General features: G+C 35.8%; 1 protein-coding gene across 1 annotated transcript; it reads right to left on the bottom strand.

Moving 5' to 3' along the window:
* Positions 1-20,468: 20,468 nt before the first annotated feature.
* LOC135847012 (uncharacterized) lies at positions 20,469-21,067 on the bottom strand. The gene is made up of 2 exons (XM_065366389.1): positions 21,058-21,067; positions 20,469-20,908 (listed from the first exon to the last, which is right to left on the bottom strand). Exons 1-2 carry the CDS (start codon positions 21,065-21,067, stop codon positions 20,469-20,471), a joined length of 450 nt encoding a protein of 149 aa, XP_065222461.1.
* Between the last annotated feature and the right edge of the window lie 455 nt (positions 21,068-21,522).

Raw genomic sequence — 21,522 nt, 5'->3', positions numbered from 1 at the left:
TCCGGCCATAAAATTACATCGAGAAAGCTTTTCCATCGTAACGAAATGTGTCATATTTTATTAGGCAAATCATAATTTCTTCCCCCTTGTATTCTACGTATCTACTATACGTAAACGCTCAAATAACCCATTTCTATCTTTTTCGAATTACATAAATCTTTCTTTTCGCTGGAGAAAGGAAAATGTTGAGCTTCGTAGCTTCGGTTTTGCCTTCGCTGGTGCAGGCGTGTTGTGTTTTTTTTTCGATTCATGTGTGTACTTGTGTGTCGATGCAGGGTTGCCAGGGTGGGTGATGTTAAATTTTACTGCACAGTGGGGTGTAAAGTTTTTTGAACAGTTTTTTTCACAATTATTTAGCTTATTTACAGAACTGATACAAAAATCAAAACCTAAGATTATCAAAACTATTTACAACACTATTTTAAAAAATTATAGGTATTTAATTTACAATCATATCGCACCTCGGGAGTAATAATTTTGCATTTTTGGGGTTTGTAAGACCCCCTCAACCAAAAATGACACTTTGAGTTGGGTACATTATCTAGATCTTGTAAAAAACGCAAATCATCTAACTCAAAATCCCAACAACATTGCAGGTTGCTAAGAGTTATAAGGGTAGGTACATTTCAAAAAACTCCATCTTTTTTGAATAAATTTTGTACATACTTACAAAGTGTTAACAAACAATTTTGATTGTTTTGAATGTTTGTCAGATAGAAATAGTCACAAGAAGTGCATTTTTTATTGGTTTGTACCAAATGGAACAAAAATTTAAATTGATCACTTTTCAGAAAAATGAATTTGCACATAATGAAATTTTAGTTTTTTGAGAAAAACTCAAAAATTAAGCACTCCAGAAAAAAACTAACGACATTATGTCGATTGGAAATTTAATTCTCTGCAACTTTGTTATCATGAATTTTTTTTGGGCGCTTCCTTTCGCCTCCACATCAACTTTAATGAAAGGTTATAACTCAAAATGTTTTCCAAACATTGAAATATTTCTACTTTAAGATTTTCATTTTCAAAGTGTTCTTATGCTAAATGAAGGTAGGACACCAGATCTTTAAAAGGAGGTGCTATTCATTCCTCACAATTAATTTATAAGTTGATAACAATGATGAATCAAGTTTTTAAAAAAAAGAAAATCACTCTCCTGTACCTAAAATTTCTATTTTTTGAGATGTAACCTTATTACTCCCAAGGTGCTATATGAGTAGTGCACTTGGAGGCTGATAAGGTCCAATGTGTGGAGCCTGCTCAGCCTCCTTGTGTCATCACTTTGGTCTAAAAGTATCAGAGCCTCACAATTTGGGTGTTTATGGAGCTGGTTCACCTATGCGTTCGCTTTTTGGTTAATAACTATGTCTACTGGTTTGAGCCAGAGGTCACTTTGAAGTTGCTCATTTGAGAGAAACAAAAGAGCCTTAGTTATGGTTCTCATGAACTTATTTTGGAAACGCTTGATGAGCGATGACAAGGCGATTTGACCTTTTTGTGATGCCCCAAATTTCACATCCATATGACCACGCAGGGAGAAATATGGTTTTGTAAATTAGCCTCTTGTTGGCTAAGCTCAATTTTGAATGGCTTCCAATTGACCATTGAAATTTTTGAAGTTGTAGGTTCATATGGTCATGTTTCTTTCTAACATGTTCTTGCCAATTCAGCTTACAATCCAGGTGTAAGCCCAGGTAGTGGGTGTGCTGTGCCACAGGGACTGGTTTGCTGTTGATGATAGTAAGAACATATCCGTTCTTACAGAGTGCGAAATCTACTCTCTAAATTTGAATCGGTGGGAACAGAAAGGTAACAAGTCACATTTTTGGAAAAAAAAATTTTCACGGATATAGGGGTTTCAAAGTACAACGGATCGACTGGTGATGTCAGATTTCCGCAAAACTGCCGGGAAAGTGGTATTTGGGCGCAGAAAAAGGGCGGATCCGCATTTATGTTTTTTTTGTAAAATTTTTTTGATTCCTTGAAAAATAACTTAACATTTTTGAGAAGACCATTTTTTGAAATTTAAGTTAATCTCTGAACTGAAAGTTGTAGAATCAAGCCCCATTCGTGCCCGAGCAATTTCAAAAGAAATTTTGGCGATTGGGTGCAGAAAGGGTCTAAGTCCCATTTGTTTAGGCAGCAACAGCGCCGGCGCACGTGAATATTTTTTTTTCTAAACAGAGCTAAAAATTGTGTCTTGGGGTCCTCTTTCAATGACCTTAAGCATGTTTACCAAAAATTTTTGATTTTCAAATGAATCAGTTTTTTGTTATCCCTGAAAAGTGCGAAAATGGACTTAGCCCCTTTCCGTTCCCATCAATTCATTTGAAACAGTGAAATTTCACTGCTTAGCAGTCACGACATTTTGCCTTTTTAAAAGCAGTAGTTTTTTTACTGCAAAATAGTGAAAAATCTACTGAATTGGTCAGGGTAAGGGCACCAATTATGGACCAGTCCGCAATATGGACCAGCACCCGTTCTCGTTGGTAATTAGCGCAATCTGTCAGGAAAAAATGTATGCTGATGTATTTTTCACCAAAAAAACGAATGAGACAAAAATCACAACTGTAATGTCAAAACTCGCTGAGAAATTTACAAAAAACTGTTTTGAGACACTGAAAAATTTTTTTAGTGTGTTTTTCAACTTTTATTAAAATATATATGTGGTGTAATTTTCTAAATGTCATTGATGTTTATAATATCAAAAAAGGATGTAGTTTCTGCTGGAGTGATCAGTTTTTGCTAAAAATGAGGGTATGTACAGAAATTTTTGGTGCAAAGTTTTTTTTTATGGGGTGTGCTAATATAGACCACCTGTGATATTGAATTTTTTACTCATTTTTTACAGCCGCTGAAAAGGGGAATGCTCGAAATACTTTTTTTTTGTTCATTTCTACTAATAAATATGATGTTTTGAAATATAAATATGTTTATTTTGAAATTATTCTTTAGGTGGTCCATATTAGGCGTCCAAAATTTTGAACTGTCATTTTGACACTTGTCATTCAACAATTTGAAAAAAAAAATCAAAATTAACCTGAACTGTTTAGAATAAGTTTTTTTGTTCATTTCTACAAATAAATATGACCTTTTGAAAAATGTGAAAATATGTTTATTTTGAAATTTTATGGGTGGTCCATATTAGGCGTCCAAAATTTTGAACTGTCATTTTGACACTCATCATTCAACAATGAAAAAAACATACTTAAAATTGACCTTCACCCCTGAAGTTTTGTACAGTGTTAGTGGAAGGATGGAACTTCATTTTAAGCCTTTGTGGAGGTTTCTACCCCCTATAGTTTTCATGTGGCAATCCTCAAAAAAAAAGTGGTCCATATTTGGTGCCTCTACCCTAATCGTAAGTTGATATGGAATGGTAAGTAGTGTATAAATATTTTGAACTGAGATAAATATTGAGGTACCTAATGTGAGAGGTGTGAAGACTATGTTTGAAAATATCGAGATATGTAGTGGGGTATTGAAATTTTTGTGTTTTTTTTTGACCATCTTGGTCTAATAGCTAGAAAAAATCTAGCGAGCTTGTATTGATGATGGAAGTGGAGGTGAAATAAAATTTGAAGCTTTTCAAGAATATTATTTTCGAACTGAGTATCGAAATTTATATATTTTTTGAGCTCCTAAATGTGTTTTCTTGATGTTCATCGTGTTGACCGTCGCACTTGGATCATGGTTTCTGAAAAAGATGCTGGATTATTTGGTAAATCTGCTGAGTAAGTAAAAACTAGTACCTATAGGTTTCAATGGTTGACTTCATCGAGTTTTTTTTAACTTTTTTTTTTTTTAGTGAATTTAAAACCAAAATTAAACATGTGAGTGAAACAACTTGTTTACGTCTTCGTGCAGTTGTTAATGTTTTTGTCCTTTTTTTTTCTCATGAGAAGTCACAAAGGTAGTTTTTTCTCAAATTTCCCAGTAAAGGGAAATTACTGATCGCTCAGTCACCGATCTTGCTGATTTTTTACTAATGCATGGGAACCTGTAATGGCTTTCAAAAAAATAAAATAAAAATAAAGAAATGAAGCATACGTTTCCAAAACGCACTAAGTCCATTTTCAAAGATTCTGAGGTTGCAAGGCCATCTAGCATAAAGTTGCAGCCTAAAATGGTTGATTTTTTGATATGTTGTGCCCAAGGGTCTTCGCTACAACATATCAAAAAATCAGCCAATTTGGGCCATTTCTATGTTTTCAAATTGTACTAAGTACCATGAATTTCTTATCAATATTTTTTTGGACTTGGTGCGTTTTGGAAACGTATGCTTCAAATAAAATAGCAGTTCAAACGGAAAATTGAGAGTTTGTACGAAGGTTCATTAAATTCTCTACAATACTTGGTCCAAAAATTGCATAAATATTTGAACTACAATCATACCTATTTATAGAAATCTGATTTTGATATAAGTGAGTGTAATAATAACGTTTTTGGTGACCAAAGAATTTTTCGAAATTCTGAAATGAGTTGGTTGGGAATTTTTCAACTTTTGTACTTAGCTCACATTCTCCCACCATAATCGTGTTTTGAAGGCTACTTCTAGCATATGAGCCAAAAAAGGTAAAATTTTCAATATTTACTTTTTTTTTCAAATTTTGAACCCTCCAAAAATATTTTTTGTCTCATTCATTTCAGAATTAGGCTTGTGAACGTGATTATAATTCAAGTAAGACTAGAAATGAGATTTTCTACTATAATATCAAGTGATTTGATTTGTTCATCTATTACTGATATTTTTGGGCAATTTTGAAAAATCTATAGAGCTTTTTAGAATATTCTCAATTTTATACATTTATGCAACTGAAATGTTTCATGAGGGCTAGTTTTGATGAAAAAAAAATAAGCAAAATCGGTGCTGAGTGACTGAGACATTCCTCTTTCGGTGAAATTAAGAATAATAATTTTAACAATTTTTTTTTGAAAGAAAAAAAAACTTTGGAACTTCATGATCGTTTTTTTAAATTTTTTAGTGAGAATATCTTGAATTTGATGCTTGGACTTATTCATCAGACTGATTTTTCTTTCAGGTGTGGTTTGGCATTGGCCTCAAGCCAAAATTCGTGGAAGCCTAAATTTTCAGAGGGGTGAAGGGGTGAAAATGTACACAATATATTTATGTTGAAAAATCAGCGTCGTAGATTACTCTTGAGGGGAGAATCCGATTTTTTGTTTTTTTTTTTACCTTTGAAAAATCTTGTATCACATCACTTACCCCTCCTAGTTGATTTTGGGAGACTGAAATTTGGCATGAACATTACCGCAAACAGATTTTCTTCGAGATTGATCAGTCTTGAAACAGAAATAGATCCTTCATTGTGGAGTTATGGATTTTTTTAAATTTTATTTTACGTTAGCTTTCCTCTTTCAGTTTTGTTTTTAGGAATTTTTGTTTCGATTTTCGGTTTTGTTCTTCGGAATTTTTCATTTTGTTTCATCTTCAATTTTCTTTTTTAGGTTCTTTCGTTTGTGTGGTTTTGTTTATTTAGGATTTTAGATTTTGTTTTGAGGAGTTTGCAATATCGATTATGGTTTTCAATATGATTTTTCGATTTTCCATTTCCGTTTTTTGTGTTTTTTTTTTATGCTGTTTGAGTTTGAGTTTTCTTTCTTGTTTTTTAGTTTTTCCATTTTCAGTTTCGATTTCGAGATTTTACAATTTTGTTTTTGGGTTTTCTATATATTTCCGTTTTTATTTTTGTTTTTCACTTTTTGTATTTATTTATTTATTTATTTATTTATTTATTTATTTATTTATTTATTTATTTTTTTCGTTTTCAAGATTTTTGATGAGGTTGTAGAATCTCAAATCGGAGGTATTGAAACTTTGTATTTGGTTTTCGATTTCATTTTTGAATTTTGCGGTTTAATGATTTCGTTCTCATTTTTTTTTTTTCAGTTTCGTTTTGAGGATTTTACAATTATGTGTACCAAGTTTGATTTTATTTCTGATTTTTTTTTTTTTTTGAATTGTCAGTTTTCTGTAATTGGGACTTTAAAGTGTTTTTATTCAATTTTTGGTTTCATTTTCAGGTGGTAGGTCCAGGTACAGTTTTTTCCCCGGTTTTTTGATCAACTTTGGATTACATTTTTGAGGGTTTTCATTTACGTTTTTAATTTTGCCTTCTTATATTTCAGTTTTTGTTTTTCGTTTTTTTGGTATTTTCGCTTCCGATTTCGTTTTTGAGGTTGTGTGGTTTCGTTTTTAGGGCTTTTCAATTTCGTTTTCAGTTTTCCATTTTGTTATTGTGTGTGGTTTTTTTTTAGGGTTTCCTGTTTTGTTTTTGTTTCTAAGGTTCTTTGATTTCGTTTTAGGGTTCTAAAGTTTCGTTTTCGACTTTCGATTTCATTTTCAGAAGTTTCCATTTTCGGTTTTGTTTTTGGGGTTTTTCGATAATGTCTTCAGTTTTGTTTTTGATGATGTCATTTTGGAGGTTTTTCGTTTCCATTTTCTTGCTTTTCCATTTTCTTTTTCGATTTTTCATTTTTCAGTTTCTGTTTTTGTTTTTGCCGAATTTCGGTTTTTCACGTCACCTGATTTTCTTTTTCGGGTTTGAATTCAATTTCTTATGAATATTTGTTTCAAAATTCAATTCAAACGACGGTATTAGGTAATGGAAATGGAAGTAGTGATGCTGTGGCGAGGCAGAAAGAGGGGATTTATTTTTCGACTATTATGGTACTGCCTATAATATTATGATTATTCAAAAACTAAACTCAATATTTTTGAGATTTCCATTTTTTATGTTTCGGTTTCGTTTTCGAGGTCTTCTATTTTCGGTTTCAGTTTTCGTTATTCCGAATTTTTGTTTTTATTATCCATTTTATTTTATTTTTTTTGCAATCTTGCTTCAAAGTTTGACAATTGTGCGGAAAAAAACTAAACTGAGATGAACTGAAATGACTTGAATTGAAATCAGTGGGCTCATTTCTGACCACTTGCAGGAAAGTCTGACTTCATTAGGTATTGGCTCTAGTCTATCTGAGATGAGCTCCTTATGAATATGAATTTCATCAATTTTCAAATTTCGGTTCCTAATTTTTTTTTTGCTTTTTTAAAAATCTACCTATTTGAGAAATAATCAATTGTTGGTCTTTATTGGAAAAAGAGGTCATTGAAGTCTTCGTTATTTTGCTTGATTGAAAAATTGTATCGCTCCGTCAGTTTCAAAAAAAAATTATTTTATCATATTTCGTTTATAGGTATGGTTCAATTTACAAAATTTCAATCTCCACTGACCCTTCAAGTTTCAAGATGAACATCGTCGTAGGTATTTACAGCCCATTCAAATTTTGAGTATTTGGATAATTTTATAACCTGCCTTTCGACGTCAATAAAAATATCGCCTTAAAATTTCGAATCAAAACGTGGAAAAATCTGAAAAACATATTGGTAACAATGTTTTACAGGCGTGCGAACGAATTTTCATCATTATACTCGTACAGTATCGTATTTTGGCATAGAAAAGAGGTAAAGAAAAACGTAAACTGTGAAAACGCGTCGCTAAAAGCGATTCAAAATTTTTGGGAAAAGAACGAGAGAAAAAGGCAAGCAAGAAGGAATGCTGTATTTGCCGGTGAGAGGAAGAGGATGAGAGTGGAATGGAAGAGTTACAGTACACGATGGTACATACAGCGTACAGCGTACACGTTTCAATGGGTATGGTACAATATAGCGTATAGTATAACTATACAGGAGAGCTGGTGCCCTGCGTGGAAGAGTCGAAACAGGGGTATGTGAGGGGAGAGTCAGCAGGCAGGCGCAATGTACTCGGAGGAGAACTTACTGCCGAGTCTGCGGTGAGACGCGCACGAGCACGCGAAAAATAGAGAAAATACGATAAGGGTTGACTGCAGAGTGAGAGAGTGCGTCGCGACGAAAGGGTGGTAATCGACGTTGGCGGCGGCCGCGCCTCGTACGCCGGTTTTTCGGCAAAACGCTTTACACGGGGGCTAGGGCTAGAGCCAGGGGTGAGGGGCGCTCGAGGGAAGACAAATGAGTGTATACTATACTCGTACGTATATACTTACACACAGTGTGTACGTCGTCGTAGTCGTATTTCGACGATGGTGAGGAGCATACAGAGAGAGAGTGAGAAAGAGGTGAGGTTGCGAAATGCGCCGGGACGCTCACCCCAAGCGCAGCGAGTGGCGTCCACGTCATTTGTCAATGTCCAGAGCAACGTACACGCCCGGAGTTTCTATGGTTACGATGATTTTCGGGATATATACGCTTTCGAGGCGCAGGCGGCGGCCGAGTGCAGGGGCAAGGCCTCCCCCGCGTTCGTTCGTTGCCCCCTTTTCGCCACCGCGTGCTCGGATGGCTGGTTGTTGTTGCTGAGGAAAAAAAAAACCACTCATACCGATGGGCGCCTTCTCTCCCGTATACTCGTATACTTTGTTCCAAGTTTGATAACACCGGCGACGAAAGAGAAAGACGAAATGTTTCGATTTCGTGTGTCCACCAGGTTCGGACTTCGGACCGCCGACCGTCGTTGTCGTCATCTTCGTTCTCGTCCTGCTGTATACCTTTTCTTGGCTCTCTTTTTTCGTACGTACTCGTAGATACGGTGCACGAGAATTTTGGTTCTTTTTTGGGGGATTTTCTCGATACTGCCCCCCGCCTCCTCTTCATCCCTTATTGTCGGAGAAATGGTAACGCAGGTAGTCGAAATGGAATCGCACACGTTGCGGTATAACCACGACGAGTAACTTTATTCCGAATCACGATTATCGTTCGCATAATAAATTACTCGTACACGGGACTCCTGCTTCGCAGCTATCTACACGTGCTATAACTCCTTGAGGTGCCTATAGATTTTGGAAAACCGCGAGCAGTAGGTTGTTTCGACTTCTCAGAGCAACTTTACAGAATCAGACTGTCCCTCGCTGCTGTTTGGCATAATTTCGTCAAAATACTTATACGACGATGTGTGGTTGTGGTTACGTCAACATGGATTCCCTCCTCTTTAACCTTTCTTACTTCATGTATGCCTCATTAGGATTAAAAATTTAAGCTCGAGATGTCACGAAGAAAGATTCCTGGATGAGCCTACCTGCGACTGAGCTGATTACCAAATGTTGACGTGTGTTCTGCGGGGTTCGAAGTTCGGAAAGAGGTCCAATTACACTTCTTTGTTTTGATCGAGCTGTGGTCATAATTGATTGCCATTATTTTATATTCGGAATTTAATTTCGACGATTGTGCTATGGAAAAATTTGTTTGAAAAGTTGATTTTTATGTGTGCCTGGAGAAAATTGAAGTAATTTTTGGCTACTTTGTTAAAATTTTAGACCAAAGTTGCCACCTTATTGGCGTTTTGGTTTCGAAAGCCTGATTTTAGCCAGAATTGTCAAAGTTACATCTCGCAGCAATAACATGAAAAAAGTTGACCTTTCGTCAAAGTGTCTGTCGTTTCGTGCCAAAAATTGCTAAAAAAAATAGGGCTTTTCTGTAAAAAATTCAAAAACAAAACTGGCTCCTTGGTAAAAATTTCCAGTCTCACTTTTTGTCAAGAATTGCCATTCATTTTCACTTGTTTTTACCAAAAATTTCCATCCAACTCAAATTGCTTTAAAAAAGACTCGCTTTTTGCTAAAATTGACAAAATTTAGTTTTCAAATTTAGTTTTCAGGCAAAAACAGCCAAAAATCTAGGCTTTATTAGTAGGTACAAATTGCACGTCTTGGTTTTTTTTTTTTTTTTTTGCCAAAAATTGATAACAATTTTTACTTTTTGGCAAAAAAATCTGAAAAGTAATTGTTTTTTAAAATTGCTTCAAAGTCGCACTTTTTTCTCAGATATCTCTGGAAAGCGCTGCTTCTGGCTAATATTGTCAAAGTCTTGCTTATTGTAAAAAAAAATGCCGAAATTTCTGCCATTTATGCCAAAAATTACCAAAAAGTTTCGATTTTTTTTTACAAAAAAATAAAGTCTTACGTTTTGCCTAAAATAACTGGCACTTTTTTTTTACCAAAAATGTCAAAAAATGTTCAAAACACTCGTTCTTTTGTGACAAATTTTCCAAAAGTCTCCCTTTTTTCAAAGATGAGCCGGAAGTTGTCAAAAATATATATGAAGAGCTCTATTCCAAAGTGGGTTAAGTCATTTTTTAAAAAAGGCACGTTTTACGGAGATTTTCACTTCAAAAGTGGGTTAAGTCATCGATTTTTCAAAGTAAATTTTTCTGTAAGTAATTGTTCTATGTCCAAAGAAAGGAAAGATGCACCGACCTTTGAAAACAGAACAAATTTCAGCATCGAAAACTCTAAACGCATTTTTTGGAAGAAAAAATGACTTGGCCCGCTTTGGAATAGAGCTCTTCATATGTTTAGCAGAAATTTTCTGTTTCTGATAATAAAATACGATGCACAATTCAAAATAAAAGATGTATTCAAACATATTTACACGAATACAAAATACATATCGCACCTCGGGAGTAATAAGGTCACATCTCAAAAAAAATTGATTTTGATGTTTTTGCATTTTTGGGCTTTGTATGACCCCCCTCAACCAAAAATTACACTTTGAGTTGGGTACATTATCTAGATCTTGTAAAAAACGCAAATGGTCTAACTCAAAATCTCAACAACATTGCAAGTTGTTTGGAGTTATAAGGGCACATCTCAAAAAACTCCACCTTTTTTGAGCAAATTTCATACATACAAAGTGTTAACAAAATAGTTTTGATTGTTTGAATGTTTGTCAGTTAGAAATAGTCACAAGGAGTGCATTTTTTATTGGTTTGTACCAAATGGAAAATTTTTTTTTAATTGATCACTTTTCTGAAAAATGAATTTGCACATAGGGGAAAGTCCCCTAAAAGTGCGCAGTCTCCTAATAGTGCGCAGCGCCATATCTCGCGATTGGCACCACTGAAAAAGTCGTGAGATAGCTCATTTGAAAGAGCATGTCGTGACGATTATTTTGATGTATCATACGAGCCATTTGGCTAAATTTTACGTGTGCAAAGTCAAAAAATGTGAATTTTCAATTTCTGATGTAATTTTTTTTTGTGAAAAGTTCACAATTTGTATTGCTCTCGTTGAATTGCAAAAATTTATGAGATAACTTATATTATATCATTTTGTAGGGAATTTTATCCTCTTTAATATTGTTGTAAAAGTTTGAAAATTCATCCTTTCGTTTTCTTAAAAATAATTTTTAACGAAATAGAGGATATTTTTGAACCATGGATTCCCAATAGTGCGCATCCTAGAAAATCTGTAAACACGCTTGTGTTTTTCACTACCTGACTTTTGTTTTGATAGAATGGAGTGTTAAATACCTGTAAAAGGCTAAAGGGTGTTAGTTTTCAGTGAAGAAACATTCCTAAGAGTGAAAGAATACTTGAACAATGGGCTTTCTATGCAGAAATAAGCTCACACATAACCCCTACTCATAGTAAAACATATTTTCGCAATTTTCGTCAAGTACTCATGTTTTTTATATCTGTTCTCAGTGTTCTCCTGATAATGAAACGTATTATTGCGATTTTTGTCAAGAATTAATTTTTTTGAAGTAAATTTACACATCGCGCACTATTAGGAACCCTACTGCGCACTTTGAAGGAGCCCATGGCTCCTAATAGTGCGCATTTGACATTTTTTACTCAAGGTAGGATTTCTCAGTCAGTTATCAATGAAAAATTTTGAAACTCTGGAATTATGTAGCTGAATGATACAGCTACAACATATCAAAAAATCACGATCCTAGGTAACTTTGCGGCAGAATGACAGCGATTTTGGTACTAAGTGCGCACTATTGGGAGACTTTCCCCTATCATGAAATTTTATTTTTTTGAGAAAAACCCAAAAACTAAGCACTCTAGAAAAAAACTAAAGACATTATGCAATACCACCTATAGTAAAAGGCCTGAGCGCTGTTTTGTGACGTCATCGCTATTGGGGAGTACTTACGTATCTAACATATCATAATACACTATAGAAATGAATGAAAAATGCACTCAAACGAATTAAATCTGGCGAAAATTTCATTTTTCATATTTTATTTACATGAACAATGAATTTATGATCACGTAGGAATGATTTAAATGAAAAAATTAGGTTATAAACAACACTGTTATTCAACATTTAAGATGAAACTTATACATAAACTTGACAAAATTATAACTTCTGGCGGATATTATAACACTCACTGGTGAAATAGATGTTGAAAATAATGTAAAAGGTAAAAGTCGCGTATACATTGTAATCGTTTATTTACTACGTAATTACTCGTAATTCGTCGTATTATCGAGATACATTGTATAGTTTACATTTTCATCAAGTCAACAAACATCTCCGATGACTTTTAGATTTTTCTACTCGAGTTTCCGCGTTTCTGTTCGAGTATTATTACCGTTTTACGTTTCCGTTCGCATTATGGCGATTTTATTTCGTTTTATTTTATTGTACATTTTGTATTAGTGTAAATATGTTCGAATACATTTTTTTATCTCGAATGTGCTCATCATATTTCAATAGGTTATGGGCTACAGAGGCGTTACACTGTGCCTTTCGAGATAAAACGCTAATCGAGATGTATTTCGTTCCGTTCGTTATCTAATTCGAATTCGAAGGTTCATGTGCGGTTGTATTATTTGAAAATTACATCGCAGTCGTTAGCTGTTGATATCTAATCGCGCGTTATCATTCGACGTACAGAGTGTGGATCGCAGTTGTGAGCTGTTGAAATCCATATTCGCCTAATTGTTATCATGGATTATATCAAGGGAATCAAGCCTCTATCCTGTTCCAGTGATTGGCCGTCATGGAAAGATAAAGTGCTCGATGTACTAGCCTTGTTTAATGCCGTGGACATCGTTGAAGGTAAATCAACCTGCCCCAAAGAACCAAAATCGACAGATACCGCCGCCGACGCCGCCGAAACACGTAAGTTGATTGCAACATGGCAAAAATCTTCCCACCAAGCGAAAATAATTATTTCCCAAACCGTTTCCGAAGAGCTACACAGTCGAATCGCTGGTAGACTATCCGCACGCGAAGCATGGTTAGTGCTTACGAAGGAATTTGATGATAAGGCAGAAGACCAAATATTCCGCGAATGCCTGAATTTCTTCAGTACCGAGTGGAATGATTACGAAGATGCGCCCTCTGTTGTTTCGCGAATCAAAAATCAACACCGTGAATTTCGAGCTGGTCTGGAAAATCGCAAAATCGAGACAGTCGATAAGCTGTTGGAGATTTTATTCGTTTCGAAAGTATTACACATTCTTCCGAGTCGTTTCGAATCGTTTAAATCGAGCTACCTTCTTCTTAATGCTCAAGCTGATAAGTCACTAAGTAATTTGTCCGATTCGCTTATCATGCACGAGCGCAACGTCACACCAGTACATAGTTCAACGTTGCCATTGTCATCCGAAGCTATGTTCGCTAAATCTGGTCAGAAGAGTGGTTCGAATGTCGTCGCGAAAACGTCTGGTGATCAATCCGTTCAAAATCATCAGAGAAACGCTCAAGTGTGTAAATACTGTTCCGGGAAAGGGCACTGGCTAAAAAAGTGCTCGCAGTGGATCAACGACGGTAAACCACCCTTTCCTGCTCGAAGCTAAGGATACTTCAGGTTGTTCCCCACGTAGAAAAAACTTACAGGGGGCAGTGGTAATTCACTACTTAACAGTAGTGCTAAGTAGTAATTCACACCACATCAGTAGTGCTTTCAGTACTTGATTCATTACTGGACAGTAGTGTTGCACTGCAGGGTAGTGTGACTTCTGCAGTAATTCACTACAGCTTAGTAGTAAAGTAGTAGTTTCTAACTACTACTCAATAATACTTCACCATTCAATACACCACTCAACAGTGGTGTTTACCTATTCAGTAGTAGTGGTTCAGTAGTTATTTACTACAGCTCAGTGGTAGATTAGTAGTTTTTAACTATACATTGGTAATATTTCACCATTCAATGAACCACTCAACAATGGTGTTCACCTACAGAGTAGTATGGCTCAGTAGTTACTTACTACAACTCAGTAGATGTGTTGTAGTTTTTTACTACACATCAATAATTATTTATCACACAATGCACCACTCAGCAGTCATGTTTGCAGTTTGCCTACTGAACAAATGGTCTAATATAGTTATTTACTAGTAAACGTACACCTTACCAGTGATGTCATCAACCAATTGCCCTGCTAACTAAAAATACCCCAATTAGGGTGGGAGAAGAGGAAAAAAATTCAAAAGTTTTGAAGAATGCTATGCAGATATCAGATTATGTATATACGATTTTGAACATGAAGGATTGCAGATTCAAATTTAGGGTCTAATGATCTTCAACAAAAAATTCTGTGCCATTGCAAATCCAGATTTTAATACTGATATTGAAAATTTTTTTTGAGAAGATTTGCAATTTTACACCTTTTTGAGGCTTATTTTGGGTTTTGGAGTCACATGATCTTCAAACATTATTTCTGGGCATTGAAAATCCCAATTTTGATACCAATATTGTACTATTTTTGTATCTTTTTGGAAAATTTTCAACTTTGTACCTCCCCTTTGAAGTCCATTTTGGGAAGTTAGGATCAAATCGTTCTCAAAAATGAATTTTGTGTTCAAATATATAAGAAAATTTAATTTTTGGTTTTGAATCTCCGCTGTGGATATTGTTTTGGAGTTTACGATCAAATGATTTTCAAAAAGTAAGTCTGATCTACACCATTGAAAATCCAAATTTTCAATTCACACCAATATTGCACTTTTTTTGGAAAATTTTCATTTTTGTACCTCCCAAGTTTTGGAACCCATTTTCGGGTTTGGTATTGAATGGTCTTCAAAAATTGATTCTGAGCCATTGAAACCTCAAATGTTGATATCAATTACATACTTTTTCAATTTTTTTTTTAAATTTTGGTTTTGTACCTCCCCTTTTGAAGCCCATTTTGGGATTTGGGGTAGAATGGTCTTCAAAAATGGATTCTGTGCCATTGAAAACTCAAATTTTGATATCAATAATGTACTTCTTTAAAAAGTTTAAAATTTTGTACCTCCCCCATTGGTGCCCATTTTGAGGTTCGAGGTCAAATTGTCTTGAAAAATGAATTCTGAACCCATAAATTTGAGATTTTGATACCCATATATATTTTTTTTGATAATTTTTGGTTTTGTACTTTTGTATACCTCCCCTTCTGGAACCCATTTTGGGGTTTGGGGTCAAATGGTCTTTAAAAATTGATTCAGCGCCATTAAAATTTCAAATTTTGACATCAACAGCGCACTTCTTTAAAAAATTTGCAATTTTGTGCCTCCCCCCTCTCTGAAGCTCATTTTGAGTTTGGGATCAAATAGTTTTCAAAAATGAATTCGACACTCTTGAGAACTTCACCAATTATTCATAGTTTCAAGTTTTGACATTCAAATTCATGAACTGTTGAAATTGAGTGTTTGCAAACAAATATATTCTTTGAATGCCCTATCCACTGTAGTGCACTAGTAGTCAGGTGGTTAGGGTTGTGTAGTCAGACATCCGTAGGTCCCCGGTTCGAATCCCCGCGAGGTATAGGTGTAGGAATTTTCTAAAAATGTTATAGGCAGGAAAAATCATACATGACGTGAGCATCACATTGATGATAGGGAAATTCAAAATAAAGTTCCCCAACCCTATTTTTTTGATTTTTGAAAATTATTGCACCCCACTGATACTGATAGCATGTAGTGAAACACTTCTGACACACACTTGGAAATGAGTAGTGTTTCCTAGTAAGGAATTGCCAGTAGTGATTTACTACACACATACTAGACAGTAGTGAAATACCATTGATTTGCATATGTGGATCAGTAGTGCTACTCTACTGAGAAATCAGCAGTAATTCATCACTCATAATTTTGAGTAGGAGAAGTAAATCACTAGTGGCAATTCCTTACTAAGAAACACTGCTGATTTTCCAATAGACACCAGTGTACTTTTTCTACGTGGGTCGCCTCAAGCCAACGTTTCTGGTTGTTCGCCAAAACTCAACGATATCGATTCAGAACCTAAAAGCGCTCTACTCGCCGATTGTGAGCAACTGAATCTCGTTACATCTTCGTCGGATCAATCTTGGTGGATTGACAACGGTGCTACAAAGCACATTACGTCGAATCGGGAATGGTTTCACACGTACGAGCCATTTTCAAAACCGAATTACGTCAAAGCTGCTGGCAGTCGCGTCACAGCAGTTGGTCATGGATCGATCGAAGTTGCTAGCTTCGTAAATGGTCAACTTGTCAAGTTCGGTTTGACTGACGTATGGTATGTTCCAGGTATTTCGAAGAATTTGTTCTCAGTCGTCGCGGCTCACGATAAAAAGCCAGAGAGCAGATTTTATTCGAATCCTACGTTCTGCAAATTCGAGGCAGATAATCGCGATATGTTCACCGGTACGAGATCGAAAAATGGTTCTCTTTTCAAAGCGTCGTTCGAGACCATTTTGCCGGAACCTCAGGTGAATGCTGTTGAGAGCAGCGAAATCGTGCAACTTTATCACGAACAATGGGGCCATATTGATAAAAATCACGTTCGAGCTAAACTTGCAGAATTGGGCCTGAAGAAACGATCGCAGGATACTAAAACCAATTCGAGCAATCCCTGTCAGTTCGATAAAGTTCATCGCGAAACGTTCGAAAAACGTTCATCGACCGGAGCAGTTGGTGAGCTGCTATCTGGTGATATTTGCGGGCCATTCGATTGTTCCTTTGGTGGTCGCAAATATCTCATCGTTATCAAAGATGATTATTCGAGTTATCATCACACGTTCGTCGAAAAGGAGAAAACCGCCGCAGTAGTATCTCGTTGCGTTCGAGAGGTACTGTTCAAAGCTCGCGCCCTTGGTCACCGAGTGTTAGAATTCCAGTCTAGCAACCAAGGTGAGTTCGATAACAAAGCGGTACGTTCAGTATTACGAGAGTTCGATGTTTGTCATCGTTTTACGCCAGATGCAGCTGTTGAACGCGGTAGCAGTGCGATTATCGAGTTGGCGAGAACATTGAAATATTCGAATCCAGAGATTATGTATCCGATCGAAATCTGGGCTGAACTCGTTACCACCGCTTCGTATTTGCTGAATCGAGTAGGCAAATCATCGATCAATGGTTCGACTCCTTACGAGATGTGGTTTGGTATATCACTGCGAATAAAACATCTTCAAATTGTTAGTTCGAAATGTTATGTTAACGTTCCAATCCAGTCACGTCAAAATCTGGATAAAAAGGTTCTCGAAGGTTACCTCGTCGGATACGATGGTGATGAGCAGTATCGAGTTTACGTTCCAGAGAAACGTGACATTGTTATTTCGAAAGATGTCACTTTCCACGAGAAACTTGGAGATTGCGACCAACGAGTTACCTTACCGATTAATCGAGATTTGTTAGATCCGATTGATACTGAAACCGATACCAAAATCAGAGATGCGAAGAAAAGTTCACCTTCTACATCGAAGTCATCGCCTGTTACGTCGAAATCTTCGGTCAAATTGACTCCGAAAAGTTCGCCGAAATTGACGCCGAAAAGCTCACCGAAATCATCAAATAGTTCTTCGCTCGAGAATGATGAATTCGATGACGCTAACGATATTCTCAGCGACGATCTAGAAGAAACCGAACTTCTGTCTAGATGGAGAAAATTACGTGATAACAATCGTTCGAAATCTCAAGATGTCAACGATGAATTTGAAGCTTCAACAAAATCGTACTCAGAAGCTGTTCGAAGCCAACCTCGTTCAAATTTGAAAGACCCTATGGACACCGCGATCCGTTCCATAGCCGCTAACGATGCGCCGGATTTACGTTCAAGATCTCTGGGAAAGCAATCAGACATCAATAAGTCTGATATTTCTATTCGATCATCGATCAGCAGCAAACGAGCTGCTGTTACGTTGCCAGAGACACGTCAATATCTCTCTGGAAAACCCTACCAACAAAAACGTCAGCTGTCTACATTACGTATTTGCAGACAGCTCTAGAGTTCCAGCTCGCCGGATGTTTGAGTTCGATTCACTCGACATCTGGTATACTTATTCGAATATGCTGACGCGGTGATTTGTGGATCCAGGTAGCTGATCGAGTTACTTATCCGAGTTCATCGCCGCTATCGAAGCATCTTTAACATCGACCGAATTCGAGGATACATGATCAACGTTTTTTCATGTTGTACGGAGCAGTTTTTATTTTTGCTTGATAATTCTCGAATTAGGGAAAGTGTTGAAAATAATGTAAAATTCGCGTATACATTGTAATCGTTTATTTACTACGTAATTACTCGTAATTCGTCGTATTATCGAGATACATTGTATAGTTTACATTTTCATCAAGTCAACAAACATCTCCGATGACTTTTAGATTTTTCTACTCGAGTTTCCGCGTTTCTGTTCGAGTATTATTACCGTTTTACGTTTCCGTTCGCATTATGGCGATTTTATTTCGTTTTATTTTATTGTACATTTTGTATTAGTGTAAATATGTTCGAATACATTTTTTTATCTCGAATGTGTGCATCATATTTCAATAATAGAATAAAATAATCGTCGAAGATTCGTTAATTTGTCAAAATCACACAAAAATTAAATGATATCAACTCTATTCTGAAGTATGTATTCCATTTCCATTTCAACTACAGGTATAAAACCACACATGACAGGGGTTACTGTTCAGTTTCTTCATCAGCAATGTGATTGATAACCAACTTGAGTGATAAATTAATGACTAGAACACTTTCAGCTAATTGGTTTCAGTTTTGAGATGTTGATGGTTTCTTCATCTTGGTTAGATTATCCATTGTAAGTACTTTGTAGTTGGATTGGATGGTTGTACTCAATAATGCAGATTTAAAACCCATTGTAGATTTTATGGTTCACATCTATTCATTTCACTATGACATTTGACATTATTCCAGTAAAGAGTAAAACACAAGCACATAATACACACATCAGTTTTCGTTTTTCAATTCACTTGATAGTTGATATCTACATGTTCAAATCACACAACACAAACAGATTGCGAATTGTACAAAAAGAAAGTGAACCAACACCACCAATGATTGAAAACAACAATATTTCACCACTATACCACATTTTAGAACGAATACTAATTAAAATTTCATCATTTTAATAATATTTTCAACGAAAGTTTAACTCAATTTCACGAATTCGCCATTTAAACATACGTTAAAATTCAAATGGTAAACACAATCGAGTCCCCTTTAGGTGTGACGTCAGAATGTGATAACGATTCAGCGCTCAGGCCTTTTACTATAGGTGGTATTGCATTATGTCGATTGGAAGTTTAATTCTCTACAACTTTGTTGTCATGAAATTTTTTTGGACGCTTCCTTTTGTCTCCACATCAACTTTAATGAAAGGTTATAACTCAAAAATGTTTTCCAAACATTGAAATATTTCCTCTTTAAGATTTTATTTTTCAAAGTGTTCTTATGCTAAATGAAGGTAAGATACCCAATCTTTAAAATGAGGTGCTATTCATTCCTCGCAATTAATTATAAGTTGATAAAAATAATGAATCAAGTTTTTTAAAAAAAGAAAATCACTCTCCTGAAAAATTTCATTTTTTTGAGATGTGACTAGAGGTCTGCGCCGACGGAAAAACAGCGGCGGCGTAATGGGTAAAATTGGTCGGTGGCGGCGGCGTGAATTGGTGCGCCGGCATGGCCCACTACGCCGATGAAACAGGGCTCAAAGTACGATAAAAAATGAAAACCCAGAATTTTCTTGGTTTATTGTTATGTGAGCTCTAAAAAGTGAATTTTTTCAGGATAAGAAATCTTCCTCAAGAAACATCAATTTCTAATTTTTCTATAAAATACAAAGAAGTGACTGAAATCAATGAAAAAGACTAAAATCAATGAAAAAGTAGCCCAACGCTGACTCACTCCGCCAAAAAATCGTCAGCGGCAGCGGCTGGCAGAGCGCCACCATGATTTTTTTTTTGGTGGCGGCAAGTCAGCCCCTTAGGAATTCATCAGCAGTGGCGGCGGCGTGGGTCGGCAGCGCAGACCTCTAGATGTGACTTTAACTTTACATATTACTCCCAAGGTGCAATATGTACATTAATCGAATGAAAAGAAAATCGCCATAATGCGATTGAAAACGTAAAACGGTAATATTAAACGAATGAAAATCAGATATTTGAATAGAAAATTACAAAAGTCATCGGAGGTTTTTTGTTGACTTTGCACATACTTACATTTTATCTCAACAATATGACAAATTAGTTGTAATTACAAAGTAAATAAAGAAATAAACAATTACAATGTTGACGCAAATTGTTACTTCATTTTTAACACTTTCCCTAATTCGAGAATTATCAAACAATGATCTAGACAATCGATGATATCAACCCAGATTGTTCTTGCAAGATTGACAATCTCCGACTATGCAACAGCTTTGTCAGTACCATATCAGCCAATTGCTGCTCAGTTTGAATATGCTGAACATCGATCACATTTACTCGAATTCGGTCATGGATGAAGAAGTACTTCCTCTGGATATGCGAATGGCATTTTTGTTATCCACCAATAACACAGGAACAGTGGACAGATTGATTAATTCTTGAAATAATCTCAAAATCCAGATGGTTTCCTTCAATGCTTCAATAGCGGAGATCAATTTGGCTTCACAACTGGAGTCTGCTACCAACTGCTGTTGTTTGCTGATCCAGGAAATCGCCGCATCAGCATACTTGATCAGAAAGCCAGTTGTTGATCGAGATGTAGTAGGGCAGCCGGCGAAATCTGTGTCACTATAACATTCTAGCTGTTTGATAGTTGGATCAAATTTATACACCAACTTGAAGTTTATCATGCTGTTCAAGTAACAAATAACACGTTTCAAACAGCTAACATCTTTGGGTGATGGATTTTCCAGGGATCTCGATAATACGCCAACTGCATATGAAATATCGAATCAAGTACCTCTGGCAACACATGTACAGCAGTGCGCCAACTGCTGATTGGTAGGGAAAATCAGACGTTTTTTCGATGTCTGATTTCATAGATTGTTTTACTATAGGAGTATATAGTATCTACTGACATACAGCCAGCCATTCCGAATCGCTTCGTGATTTTCTCAATATACACCAATTGATCCAAGGAAATATCTCCATTTGATGATCGAGATATTCAAATACCAAGGAACTGGTCTGCTGTCTTTGAAATGAAAACTTTAAAAAAAACTCACTTTTTTGCCAAAAATTACTAGAAAGGCTTCGTTTTTCCCAAAAATGCTCTGAATTTCCGCTCTTCTGCGGAAATTTTTTTTCAAAAGTCTCCTTTTTTTTCAAAGGTAAGCCATAAAAGTTGTGAAAAAGCCCTGCCTCTTGCTAAAATGATCAAAATTTCGATTTTTTGTCAAAAATTGCTAAAACTCCTCAAATTGTTAGTTTTGCTTTTTAGCTACAGTTTTCACGTTTTTACCAAAAATTGCCAATAATCTTGTTTCTTTTTGTTAAAAGTCGTCTAAAAATCTCTCTCTGTCTTTCTGCCAAAAATCAAGAAGTCCT

Source organism: Planococcus citri, chromosome 5, assembly GCF_950023065.1.
Source record: "Planococcus citri chromosome 5, ihPlaCitr1.1, whole genome shotgun sequence".
Lineage (NCBI taxonomy): Eukaryota > Metazoa > Arthropoda > Insecta > Hemiptera > Pseudococcidae > Planococcus > Planococcus citri.
The sequence above is the reverse complement of the archived record's forward strand: the minus strand, read 5'-3'. Positions and strand labels throughout refer to the sequence as shown.